Source organism: Gorilla gorilla, chromosome 4 (assembly GCF_029281585.2).
Source record: "Gorilla gorilla gorilla isolate KB3781 chromosome 4, NHGRI_mGorGor1-v2.1_pri, whole genome shotgun sequence".
Lineage (NCBI taxonomy): Eukaryota > Metazoa > Chordata > Mammalia > Primates > Hominidae > Gorilla > Gorilla gorilla.
The window spans coordinates 81,794,384-81,808,960 of NC_073228.2; the positions used below are offsets into that span (position 1 = coordinate 81,794,384).

The window sequence follows — 14,577 nt, forward strand, 5'->3', positions numbered from 1 at the left end:
GACAGAGTAAAGGAAGGAACTAAAAGATCATGGAATTGGGACCTTAGGGAAAACTCAGATGGCCCACATAGGGCCAGTGACCTCCCCTGCTCTGGCCCTGCCCTATCCCCAGGGCGCCCCTGAACCGCACAGAAACTGACACCTCCGCTCTGCATCACACAGGGTTAGCCCAGCATTGGTGTCCTTGGGGCTTTCTGTGACCTCCTCCCCTGTTGCAGGTGGTGCTGTTGCAGGTGGTGCCTGAGTGCCCCAGCCCACTGACCCTCCCTGCCTGACCTCACACCCCTCCCTGCCTGACCTCACACCCCTCCCTGCCTGACCTCACACCCCTCCCCTCCCCCGCCTGGGACTCAGTCCTCCCCACTGTGTTTCCCACCTCTGAGCCTCTGCTCATAGTGCCCTTTCTTCCAGGTGCCCGTCTGATTTCCGCATTCTGTGACCTCTTAACAATCTGCCTCTGATGGTGCTTCCTCTAGGGACACCTCCCTGCTCCCCAGCCCTTTAGCTGAAGGGGGTCTCTCCCAACTGTGGCTTTCTACCTTGACACATAGTCATTTCTCCCATTAGATGACACTGTCTTTGAAGGGCCACAGCAGATTCCTATTTCCATGGGGCTGGAGCACTCCATCTATGTTTGTGGGATGAACCAATGAATGTTCTAATTCATTAATGGGTAGTGGTTCAGGTCATGATTTAGGAGTCGGAGTCCTGGGTTCAAACCAGGATGTCGCTGTGACATCTCCACTTTTAAACTGGGTGATCTTGGGTGAGTCACTCAGCCTCTCTGAGTTCCCCTCCATAAGCATTCATGAAGGACTTACTATGTGTCAGGCACTGTGCTAGGCTCAAGTCAGACATGGTTCCCCTGCCAGGGAGCTCCCAGTCTAGTGGTTGAGTCAGACATAAAACACATACACACGAAAGAACAAAACAGCAAATTGTGGTAAGTTCTATCAAGGAAAAGAACAGGTTATGAAAAAGAACAGCAAGCAACGAATAATTTTCAAGACAATCAGGGAAAACTGGATATGGCCTGAGTATTAGATGATGTTAATAAATTATTGCTGGCAGTGATAGGATATTTGGACTATGTTTCACAGGTCTTCGTGGTCCAGTATCTGCAGGTAAAATTATATGAGATCTTGGCTGTGCTTTAAAATACACAAGGCAGGCTGGGCGCAGTGGCTCACGCCTGTAATCCCAGCACTTTGGGAGGCCGAGGTGGGTGGATCACCTAAGGTCAGGAGTTCAAGACCAGCCTGACCAACATGCAGAAACCCCATCTCTACTAAAAATACAAAATTAGCCGGGTGTGGTGGCACATGCCTGTAATCCCAGCTACTCGGGAGGCTGAGGAGGGAGAATCACTTGAACCCGGGTGGTGGAGGTTGCGGTGAGCCAAGATCGCACCATTGCACTCCAGCCTGAGCAACAAGAGCGAAACTTCATCTCAAAAATAAAAATAAAAATAAAAAATAAAATAAATAAAATAAAATACACAAGTCAAAAAAATTGGTTGGGAAAGTACAAGGCAGAATTTAAACAATTTGTGAAGCTGGTGATGGGTGCAGAGGGCGTCATTGTGCTGTCCTCTCTATGTACATGTGTGATAAGTTCTGTAATAAAAAGTTTCAAAAGAATGTAACAACACACAGTGACAAGGGAGGGCCTAGTTCTACTGGGTGGTCAGAGGAGACCCCTGACGTTTGGGCTGAGACCTGAAGGTTGAGTAGGAGGGAGCTGAGGGAAGATGATAGAGGGAATGCATTCCAGGCAGCGGGAATAGCATGTGCAAAGGAACTGAGGCAGGAAAGAATGGACTGTGTTTGAGACACTGAAAGGAGGTTGTGTGACCAAAGCAGAAAGGTGGAGGGGTAAGAGGTGCCACACTGTACATCTCCTCCTGCCACCCTTTCCTCAGCCACCTGACTGTGGGGCCAGAGGGTGCTCTAGGGAGAATGGAGGAGGGTGATCACACTGTCCCCTCGGCTCAGGTCCCAGAACTCACTGCAGAAGGCTGCACAGGTGCGCTGGCTCTGATGGTGGCAAATGGTTTTGCAGGACATGCAGGTACCCAGCAGAGGATCCCAGTACTGCTCTTCGGGGCAGGATCTCATAGCCACCCCTGTCCACAGGCCCTGTGGAACTGAGAGACCAGGAGAGTGAGGGCAGCTGGCAGGCGGCCACAGCCCGGCCTCTTGTCCCTGATGGGAACCAAGACGGCCTCTCCTGCCCACATTCGCACAGACAGCCTTTCTGTCTGAGGAGCAGAGAGGGCAGACAAAGTTGGCTTCTAGCCCCCACTGCACTTGCTAGGGGCCTGGGTCAGCCACCTCCCCTCTCCAGCCTCAGTTTCCCCATCTGCACATGGTTGTTTTCAGGCCCCCTGCTCTCTCACATCAGCAGTGCCCTACTGGGCCCTGTTCCCTGCCCTCCTTAACGTGCCACGCCTCTCCCTGCCACAGGGTCTTTGCACATGCTGTTCCCTCGCATGACGTGCCCTTCTCCCCAGCCCCTGCCCCTCAGCTGTTTATTCCTTCTCAGACTGAGACCTCTGTCTAAACCTGATCTCCAAGGGAAGCCTTTCTGACTCAACCCCTAGACTAGGACACGGTCCTTCTTCTACACACTTGCGCTGCCCTTTACTTGTTGCTGTGGTCAGTTTCCTTCTGTGCGTGTGGTTATTTGATGCTGGCTCCTACACTAACTGTGAGCACCATCTGGCAGGGACTGTGCCTAATTTTTCTTATTAATTGCTGAGTCCTCAGAACCTAGATAGTACTTAGGACATAGCACCTGCTCATTAAGTGAATGGTTTCTTTAAGTGCAGACCTAGTCAGTGCCCAGCACACAGCAAGAACCAAGAAATGTCAATTTCCTTTCCATTTTCTTTTTTTACTGAAGTATAAAACAACCACAATGATGTGTGTAAGGTGCACAAAAAGCTGAAGAATACAGCTTGGTGAAATTTGATGTATGTATGCACCTGTGTCATTACAGCCCACATTGAGATGTAGGACATTTCCTCACCCCTGAAGCCTCCCTGGGGTCCCCCGACACCCAATGCCCATGCCTAGAGGCAGCTACTGTTCTGTTGTTACCCTCATAGGCTAATATTGCCCCTTCTGGTACTTCCGTGTCTGGTTTTGTTCCTCCACGTGGTGCCCGAGACTCATCCATGTGGACGCTCTCTGCATGTCTGGTTTTGTGTTACTGTGAGTCTTCCACTGTGTGCATGCATCACCTTCTCCATCCTCTTCTGACTGCATGACATTTGCTTCCCCCAATAACTTCTCCTTAAAAATGCTTAAAAGCATTTTGCAAGGCATATGTTTGTTCTTTTTTTTTTTTTTTTAGATGGAGTCTTTCTCTGTTGCCCAGGCTGGAGTGCAGTGGGTGTGATCTTGGCTCACTGCAACCTCCACCTCCCGGGTTCAAGCAGTTCTCCTGCAGCCTCCCAAGTAGCTGGGATTACAAGTGCATGCTACCATGTCTGGCTAATTTTTGTATTTTTAGTAGAGAGCGGGTTTCACTACGTTGGCCAGTCTGGTCTCAAACTCCTGACCTCGTGATCCGCCCGCGTCGGCCTCCCAAAGTGCTCGGATTATAGGCATGAGCCACCACGCCCAGTGGCATGTGTTTGTTCTTTAACGAAAGCAAGCTGAGGGAAGACCAGAGGTGGCTGGGCACCATGGCTCATGCCTGTAATCCGAACATTTTGGGAGGTAGAGGTGGGAGGATTTCTTGAGGCCAGGAGTTCAAGATCAGCCTGAGAAACATAGTGAGATCCTGTCTCTATAAAAGGATTTTAAAAATTAGCCACGTGCTATAGTCCCAGCTATTCAGGAGGCTGAGACAGGAGGATCGCTTGAGCCTGAGAGTTCAAGGCTGAGGTGAGCTATGACCACATCACTGCACTCCAGCCTGGATAACAGAGTGAGACCCAGTCTCTAAAAAAGGAAAAGAAAAAAGACCAGGGGCCTCTCATTTAACACCGCAGCTTAAACACAGGGGTTTATCTTCCTTCCCTCCTGAAACCATGCTAAGCTGACAGTCAAGTCCATCTGTCTTCAGAGATCAAGGGAATGGCAGAGGTTTCTACAGCAAAGAACACATGTCTCTAACATTCTGGGAGATGGAGGAGCCAGAGTGCCTGACTGCCTTTGAGAATCTCTCATCATTGATGCCTACATGGGAAGGAAGTTGTTCTGAGTCACAGAACTCAAGGAAGTCTCCAGATTTGGAGGCACCACCTATCTCTGACAGCAGGGGCTGGGCAGAAGGCGTGAAGCTCTGTAAGAGGATTGGTTGGAAACTTACATAAAGAGGGTGTGACCCCAGCACATCCCCATTCCAAGGCAGGTGCCAGTCCCTCACCCACCCAGGCATAAGAGTGGGGTCTCCTTGGACACAGCTGAGGGTAGAAACGTGGTCCTTCCTGGCAACAGGGGAATTGTGATAATCTTCCTCCTGGACAGTCAGTCTGCCCTCTCCTTACCCACCCCACTTTCTATCTAAGGAGTGTGGCAACCAGGTTTTTAAAGATGCCTCCCTCCCTACCCTGCAATTGGCAGGAAATCAGAAGTCTCTGCTCTGGGAAAACAGACCCAAAGGAAAAGACCCAGAGGCACTGACAGCGGGAGATTCTCTCCAGAAAATGTCCAAGTCCCTGCCTGATCCCACTGGGGCAAAGCTTCTACGTCAGTGAGCCCATCTGCTTACCCAGAACTTCCAGGCAGCTGTCAGTGCCTCAGTCTGACTTGTGAACCAATGGCCAAGGGTCACCTGATATGGGAGCACAGCCTCTAGCAGGAAAGCAAACTCAAACCAAACAGAAGGCAGACACCTGGTGCCAACGAAGACACGCGGGAAACAGAAAAGCATTTTAAAACAAGAGCAGCAACAGCTGAGATCCCCAGAAATATAAGAGAGGATTGTGTATCTAAGAAACAAAACAGCAGACTATTGTAAAGGACGTTCGTAGAACAAATGAGAATTGTTAGAATTATAATTTATAGCCAGAATAAAAACATCAGTAGAAGGGCTGGAAGATGTAATCGAATAAATTGTCTAGAAAATAAGAGACAAAAGATATGAGATTATGGAATCATTTCAGGAGCTCCGAAGGTTGACTAATGATTGGAAGGACATTGGCTCCAGACTGAAGGAGTCAATCAAGTATCAGTGCAATACAGTCGTCTCACAAACTAGGGTACATCATCATATTTACGAAGTCAAGACATCTCAAAAGCAATCCTGGGATGTGAGGAGTGACATGGAGGAAAGCACTAAAGTGGCAAGCTCTGGGAATCTGTGCCTCCTGCTAAATGACTACAGAGCTGCCAGCCACTGTCTGAAGTCACTATTTGGGAACTCTGGAGTTGTCCAGGGGAGAGCTTGATGGTAAATTTTAGGAATTTCAGCCTATCACATGGTAGTGGCTACTATTCCATGGCAGTGCCACTTGCTAGAGCCAGGATAAGCAAGAAGGACCCTTGTCCTCCAAATATTGAGGTTGTGGGTTCTGATTGCTGATGGCTACCTGTGACCACTGAGGGGCCAGCACAAAGGACATTGTTTCAACCCTCAAGGGCTGAAGTGGCTTCCACGGGATTTCAAGAGACAGTATCCTTCTCTGGTCTGGGAGCCAAGCACTTAAGGAAATCTTTGTTGGGTCACTGGTTGACTGCAGAGATAAAAGAACAGAAACTTCAGTGACTACACACAACAAGGAATACATACTGTGCAAAAATACAAATTAAAGTTGGAAAAATACATAGCTTAAAACTAAAAGTTTGGAAAAGTCACAAACGGATGGCTTCAGCCCTTAACAGGCAAGTTTCAGCAATCCTTGAGGAGTGGTAAGGTTATATTTCCAGTCACCACAACATAACACTCAAAATGTCCAGGTCTCAAAAAAATATTACAAAGCATACAAAGCAGCAGTTTTGCCACATTTACAGGAAATACAGACTATGACAGAAACCATTTCCAGGGACGTCTATACATTGGGATTACTAGTCAAAGGTGTGAAATCAAGATTTGTGTTAAGCGTGTTCAATGAGCTTAAGGAAACCGACAAAGAACTAAAGGAAGTCAGGAAAATGTTGTGTGAACACAATGAGCACATGGTAAAGGGAAAGAAGTGGTAAAAAAAGGAACCAAAACTTGGAAGCAACCAAAATGTCCTTCAGTAGGTAAATGTATAAATAAAGTGTGGTATATTCAAACAATGGACTGTTATTCAATACTGAAAAATGAGCTATCAAGGCATTAACAGACATGCAGTAACCTCAAATGCATATTACTAAGTGACAGAAACAAAGCTAAAAAGTCTACTATATGATTTCAACTCCATGACATTCTGGAAAAGTCAAAAACTATGGAGACAGTAAAAAAATCAGTGATTCCCAGGGGTTGGAGGATGGGAGGGATGAGTAGGTGGAGCACAGAGGATTTTTAAGGCAGTGAAGCTACTCTGCAAGATACTCCAATGGTGGACACATGTCCGCGTACATTTGTTCAAAGCCATGTACAACACTGAGAGTGAACCCTAATGTAAACGTCGGATTTTAAATGATAATGACGTGTCAGTGTAGGTTCACTGATTGTAACAAATGCACCGTCTGGTTTAGGATGTTGATAGTTGAGGAGGCTGTGCGGGGGATGTGGACAGGGATGTGGGAACTCTCTGTACTTTTGCTAAATTTTTCTGTGAGCCTAAAAATGCTCTAAAAGTAGTCTTTTTTTTTTTTTTAAAGAACCATACAGAAGTTCTGGAATGAAAAAGTTCAAAAAGTGAAATACGAACCTTAATGGAAGGGAACTATCGCAAATTTAAGCAAGCAGAAGAGGCAATTGGCAAACTTAAAACAATTGAAATAATAGTCTGTGTAGCAAAAATGAAAAAAGATTGAGGAAAATTGAACAGAGCCAAATGTACTAATGTATGCTCATAGAAGTTACAGAAGGAGAAGGGACAAAATGGCAGAAAAAAGTATTTGAAGGAATAATGGCCCCAAACTTCCCAAATCTGAGAAGACGTGAATATACTCATTCAGGAGTCTCAATAAATTTGATGCAGGAAAACCTCAAAGAAGCCCACACCAAGACATATTACAATAAAATCAAGGAAACCCAAGGCCAGAGAGAATTGTGAAAGCAGCAAGAGAGAAGCAACTTCTTGTGTACAAAGGATCATCGATACGGTAACAGCTGATTTCTCCTAAGAAACCATGGCAGCCAGAAGGTAGTGGAATGATATATTTAAAGTCCTAAAAGAAAACAGTAAGCTGTCAACCAGGAATTGTATATAATTTTAAATCACCTTTCAATAATGAAGGAGAAATTATGACTTTTCCAGATAAACAAAATCTGAGCAGTGCATTATCAGTAAACTTGCCCTACAAGAAATCCTAAAGTGAGTCTTTCATGCTGAAATAAAAGTACTCTAGACGGTACCTTGAAGCCATAAGAAAAAGTGAAGTAAATATAAAGGTAACTAAATAAGTAACTATAAAAGCCAGAATTATTTTACATTTTGCATGGTTTGTAACTCCTATTTTTTTCTATATGATTTAATAGGCAATGAGTTAAACAGTGATTGCAAACCTATGTTAGTGGTCATAGAGTGTACAAAGATGCAATATGTGATAATCACAATATAAAGGGAAAGGCAGGGACATACAGGAGCAAAGCTCTTATGACCTACCAAAACTAAGTTGATATTATTCAAACTAGGACGTCATAAGTTTAAGATATTAATTGTAATCCCCAAGAAAATAACTAAAATATGTATAGAAAAAGAAAGAAAAGGGGACTCAAAGTGGCCCACTACAAAAAAAATGAACAAAATACAAAAATGAAGTAATTGAAGAAACAAAAACATGTAAGACATACATAAAACAAATATATAAATGGCTGAAGTAAATCTTTATCAGTAATCATATTAAATGTAAATGAACTAAACTCTGCTAGTAAAAAAAAATTGGCAGATTGGATTTAAAAACCCACAGGCTTCATGTATATTCAGTGTATAAGAGACTTACTTTAGATTAAAAAAAATACAAAGCCAGAATTATTTTACTTTTTGCGTGGTTTGTAACTCCAATTTTTTCCTATATGATTTAATAGGCAATGAGTAAAATAGTGGTAAAATAGAAGTTGAAAGTAAAAGAATGGAAAAGGTATTTTATGCAAATAGTAAGCAAAAGAGAGCCGGGGCAGCTATACTGTTGTCAGACAAAGCAGACTTTAAATCACAAAAAGATTACAAAAGACAAAGAAGGACAATATATATTAATAAAGGGGATACAGCATAAAGATGTAACAATTATAAATGTATACACACCTAATGACAGGGTTCCAAAATATATGAAACAAAAATTGACAGAGTTGAAGGGAGTAATAGATAGTCCTACAATAATATTGGGATATTTCAGTACCTCACTTTCAATAATAAGACAGAACTACCAGACAGATAAATAAGAAAATAGAGGACATCAAGAACACTATAAACCAATTAGACATCACAGACATATAGACAACGCTCAATGCAACAACAGCAGAATACACATTCTTTTCAAGTGCACATGGAACATTCTCCAGGATAGACCTTATGTTCAGCCACAAAACAAGGCTAAACTTTAAAATTTTTTAATTTTTTAAAATTAAAATTATTCAAAGTTTCTTTTCTGATCATAATGGTATAAAACTACAGATCAATAACAGAAGGAAAATTGGAAAATTCACAAATATGTGTAAATTAAACAACACACTCTTCAACAACAAATTGGTCGAAGAAGAAATGACAGGGGAAATTATAAAATATCTTGAGACAAATGAAAATGAAAATACAACATACCAAAAGTTATGAAATACAACAAAAGCAATGCAAAGAGGGAAATTCATGTAAATACATACACTGAAAAAGAAGAATCATAACCTGATCATAACTAAATCATAACCTAATTATATACCTTGAGGAAATAAAAATAGAAGAACAAACCAAATCCAAAAATAGCAGAAGGAAAGAAATAATGAAGACTAGAGCAGAGATCAATAACACAGAGAATGAAAAAACAATAGAGAAAATCAACAAAACCAAAAGCTCCTCTTTGAAAAGATCAACAAAATTGACAAACCTTTAGGTAGACTGACTATGAAAAAGAGAGATGACTCATATTATTAAAATCAGAAATGACATTAAGAACTTTATTACTTATTTACTTATTTTACAGAAATAAAAAGGATTATAAAAGAATACTATAAACAATGGTACACCAACAAATTGGATAACCTAGATAAAAATGGACATATTCTTAGAAATACACAATCTACCAAAACTGATGAATGAACAGAAAATTTGAATACTCCTATAACGAGACTGAATCAGTAATCAGAAACCTAACAGTGACAAGCTCAGGACAAGATTGCTTTACTAGTGAATTCTACCAAAACATTTAAAAAAGAATGAACACCAATTCTTCTGAAACTCTTCCCAAAAATCAAAGAGGAAAGAACACTTCCTAACTCATTCATGAAGTCAGCATTACACTAATACAAAATCACAATAAAGATGTCACAAGGAGAGAAAATTACACACCAATATGTCTTATGTATGCAAATTGAACCCAATGGCACATGAAAAGTTTATTCACCATAACCAAGTGGGATTTATTTTTGGAGTGCAATGGTAGTTCCACACTAAAGGAATGAATAATAAAACTTAATGGTCATCTCAATTGATGCAGAAAAAGCACTTGACTAAATCCAACTTTTTTTAATGATAAAAACACTCGAGAAGCTAGGAATAGAAAGTAACTTTCCTATCATGATAAAGGCCATATTTGAGAATCCCACATTCTCAATGGTGAAAGTGAAAGCTTTCCCCTAAGATCAGAACAAGGCCAGGATACACACATTTGCCACTTCTCTTCAACATAGCACCAGGAGAACTAGCCAGAGCACTTAGACAAGAAAAAGAAATAGAAGTATCCACAGTGGGAAGGAGAGCATAAGATTGTCTCTGTTCACAGATAACCCGATCTTATATGTAGAAAACCCTAACAATTCCATTCAATGGGGAAAAGGACAGTCTCTTCCATAAATGATGCTGGAAAAATTGGATATTCACATGCAAGAGAATGAAATTGAATGCTTACCTAATGCCACATACAAAAATTAACTCAAAATGGACTAAGGGCTAAAACTATAAAACTTTTGGAAGAAAACATAGGGGAAAATCTCCATGCACTAAATTTGACAATGATATCTTGGATACAGCACCAAAGGCATAGGCAACGAAAGGAAAAAATTAGATAAATTGGACTTCATCAAAATTTAAAACTTTTGTGGACCAAAGGACACTATTGAGAGAGTAGAAAGACAACTCACAGAATGGGAGAAAATATCTTCAAATCATATACCTAATATGGGATTAATATCCAGAATATATAAAGAACTCCTAAAACTCAACAACAAAAAACCAAACAACTCAAGTCAAAACTGAGCAAAAGGCTTGAATCAGCATTTCTCCAAATAAAACATTCAAGTGGTCAACAAGCACAAGAAAAGATGCTCAACATCATTAGTCATTAGGGAAATGCAAATTAAAACCACAATGAGATATCATTTCACACCCATTAGGATGGCTATTATTAAAAATGGAAAATAAGCAGCGTTAGAGATCTGAAGCAAGTGGATGTGAAGGCACTGCTCATGGGAATGTATAACAGAGCAACAGCTGTGGAAAAGTCTGGCAGATCCTCAAAAAGACAAACATAAAACTACCACAAGACCCAGTAATTCCACTCCTAAGTAAACATCCAAAAGAACTGAAACAGGGATGTGAACAGATACTTGTGCCCCAACATTCAGAACAGCATATTCACAATAGCCAAAGGTGGAAACAGCCCAATCGTTTATCAGCACATGAATGGACAAAGAAAATATGTTACAGGTACGCAGGATACTATGATGTTATTAAAATGAATGGAATACTTATACATGCTACAATGTGAATAAACTTTGAAGATATTATGCTAAGTGAAATAAGACAGTCATATAGAGACAAATATTGTACAATTTCCCTTACCTGAGGGAAGTAGAAGAGGCAAATTCACAGAGTTAGAGAGTAAAATAGAGGTTAGCACAGGCAGCCGTTATTGATTAATGGGGTACAGAATTTCTTTCTGGGGCCATAAAAAAGTTTTGGATATAGATAGTGGTGCTTGTGCATGTACGTAATGCCACTTAATTGAATGTGTCATAATGATTAAAATGATAAAAGTTTCATTATATATATTTTACCAGCAAAAAGTGGAAGTAGAAAGCAGAAAGTAAGCAGAAAATGGAGCAATGCCTTAAAGTTTATGATAGAAAGTTATTTTCAGTCTAGAACATTGTTATCTATCAAGTGCGAGGTAGAATAAAGACGTTCTCAGACATGCAAGATCTTGGAAGCTACTGGAGGGCTTGCTCCACTGAATCTGGGGAGTGGCCAAAAAAACCACGGGTAGTGAAGAACAGGACCCCTCTCAGCAGAGGGGAAGATGGACATTCTCAGCATGATGGTGAAGGACTTCCCCAGTGACAGCTGCTTGGAGGTCTAGAGGGTACTCTGTCCCAGCTAAAATGGAAGAAGGGTAAATGTCACCAGCGAAAATACAGAAGTGATAAGTGAGGATGTCTGACCAACTGACAGGGTGGGTTTGTCCCAGAGCTGGAGATGAATTACCTGCATGGAAAACAGAGGAGTTACCAACTCTAGGGAAACAAAGGACATTACTGAGAAAAGAAAGGTAGGCCAGGTGTGGTGGCTCATGCCTGTTATCCAGTCACTTTGGGAGACCAAGGCAGGTGGATCATTTGAGGTCAGGAGTTCGAGACCAGCCTGGCCAATATGGTGAAACTCTGTCTTCACTGAAAATACAAAAATTAGCTCGGTGTGGTGGTGCATGCCTGTAATCTCAGCTACTTGAGAAGCTGAGGCAGGAGAATCACTTGAAACCAGGAGACAGAGGTTGCAGCGAGCTAAGATTGTGCCACTGCACTCCAGCCTGGGCCACAGAGTGAGACTTGGTCTCCCTCCCCCCCAAAAAAAAGAAAGAAAAAAAAAAAAGAAAGGAAAAGAAAGGTAATCATAGGACATGTACAGCAGCTCAGCTGTGGGCAATATTTATATTGTCATAAATAAATTAGCCATCTGAGTCAACGAATAAGGTGGAGATGTGGAATTATTCCTTCTGTAAAAGAGTTTACTCACTGTGAGAGCCATTAGACCATTGTCAGCTTGAGCAAAGGCAAAAACAGGCTTTCTAGGAGAGAGGAAGGAGAAGGGGAAGAACAAAACTGCAGAGGAGTTGACATTCTGGAGCAGAGCTGGCAGCCAGCAGGTCTATCTTGACTCCAACTGAAAACGCACCCCTCCTTCACTGGGGGCCTGGGGAGGGGAAGCTGCATGCATGCAGATAGTGACGTCCAAGTTAAGTTCTCACCTTAGAAAGTGGGGAATCAATCCAGAGCGTCTAAAATGGACAAGTCAAGGACCAGCAGGGGGAGTGGACCAGATTCTGAGCCACTTTGGGGATGAGCCTGGGGAAAGCCACAGGGCAGCCCTGCTTGGAACCCTGGGCTGTGAGTCATGGGTCTGGTACTCCTTGCTGTGTGACCTTGGGCACGACTTCTGCTCTTGGACACCCAGCGTCCTCCCCTGTAAGATAAGGATGCTGTTGCTTACTCACAGAATCATTGTGAGCAGCATATGCATGGCAGGTGCCTAGTATGGTATTGAGCACGTTAGTAAAGACAACCCCCTGAGCTGCTGCCCTTATTAATATTGCCATTTCTTATGTTAAGGAGTGCTGTGCTGGACAAGGCCTACACCTGGATCGAGACAACAAAAATTTTAGGGGCCAATTCCTGTTGGCGTGAGCCAACTCCCTCTTTTCCTCCTTGGTGGGGAGGGGTCTGTGCAGGAGTGAAGGAGCAGGGTTGGGGCGATGAGTGGGCTCCTCGTTCTTGCCCTTTACAATTTCACCAAGAAAACCTGTAGATGTGACTGAAAGAGAAGGAACAGTAAAAGCTTGGCAGATAGGAGGAATTTCTTATCAAGTTTTGTTTTTGTTTTTGTTTTTTTGGTTTTTTTGAGACAGAGTCTGGCACTGCCACCCAGGCTGGAGTGCAGTGGCACCATCTCGGCTCACTGCAAGCTCCACCTCCTGGGTTCACGTCATTCTCCTGCCTCAGCCTCCAGAGTAGCTGGCACTACAGGTGCCCACCACCACGCCTGGCTAATTTTTTTGTATTTTTAGTAGAGACAGGGTTTCACCCTGTTAGCCAGGATGGTCTCGATCTCCTGACCTCCTGATCCGCCCGCCTCGGCCTCCCAAAGTGCTGGGATTACAGGCGTGAGCCACAGAGCCCGGCCTTTCTCATCCAGTCTTTCAAGCAAACACTGACTGCAAACTTGGGCTGGGGGCTATGAGTTGAGCTCACCAGTGGGGTAGGGGCAGGAGAGGATTCCAGCGTGCAGAGACAGGGTGTGTGCCCCGATAAGGCTGCAGCCTGAGACCTGAGGGATGTGCATGGGAATGGATGGTGACCTTACAACCTGGCTTCTGCTAACTGGGAAGGAGGAGGAGGAAGAAATGGAGGAGGAAAAGAAGGATGAGGAAGAGGAGGCAGAAGAGGAGAAGAAGGGAAAAAGAAGAGAGATGAGGAAGACAGGGAAGAGAAGGGGAGGAGAAGGAAGGAGGAGGAGGAAAAGATGGCTTTTGGTTTCTGTGAGCTGTATATGCTTTTTCCCCGGGCTATTTCGAAATACTGGAAATGGCTCTAAGACCCCCCTGCCTGCTCCCACCTCCACTCAGAATGAACCTTCAGAGATGTTCAAAGTTGAGAGTCCACCATCTCCATGCTTTTTTTTTTTTTTTTTTTGAGTTGGAGTTTCGCTCTTGTTCCCCAGGCTGGAGTGCAGTGGTGAGATCTCGGCTCACTGCAACCTCTGCCTTCCGAGTTCAAGCAATTCTTCTGCCTCAGCCTCCCGAGTAGCTGGGATTACAGGTGTGTGCCCCTACACCCGGCTAATTTTTGTATTTTTAGTAGACGAGGTTTCTCCATGTTGGTCAGGCTGATCTCGAACCCCTGACCTCAGGTGATCTGCCTGCCTCAGCCTCCCAAAGTGCTGGGATTACAGGCGTGAGCCACCACGCCCGGCCTCCCATGCTGGTTCTAAAGGAAGAAGAACTTAGTTAGGTCCTGGGAGAACTGGTCAAGTCACCTTCTCAGTTTTCTCTTTGTGAAATGGGGACAGCCACTTCTACCCATCATAATGTTCACCTCCTGCCAGCTCATGTTGAAAACGGATTCGCCATGGTTCAGTGACCCAGAGTGTGCCGGAGTGAAGTGCCCGTGGTGGGGAAAGCACGGCTGAGTCATCCTGGGAAGGACTCTGGCTGTGCACAACCTCAGTTTTCCTGACCTGTAAAATGGACACTCTAGGCTTTCTTTTGTAGATCTTCTCAAGGGTGTGTACATGACAAGCATGTAACTGGCCCAAGACACGGCTGCTGCTAC

The 14,577-nt window shown here is 43.4% G+C and overlaps 1 protein-coding gene across 2 annotated transcripts in view; it reads right to left on the bottom strand.

The window, feature by feature from the left end:
* Nucleotides 1–14,577, bottom strand: part of TNFRSF13B (TNF receptor superfamily member 13B) — a 33,318-nt gene that overhangs the window by 11,513 nt on the left and 7,228 nt on the right. The window contains exon 2 of one of the 2 annotated variants that reach the window (XM_004042197.3): nt 2,009–2,146. The exons of the other annotated variant lie outside the window; for it this stretch is intronic. Within the exon in view, the coding sequence (XP_004042245.1) occupies nt 2,009–2,146 (138 nt within the window). The remainder of the gene's footprint in view (nt 1–2,008; nt 2,147–14,577) is intronic. 2 annotated transcript variants of the gene reach the window in all.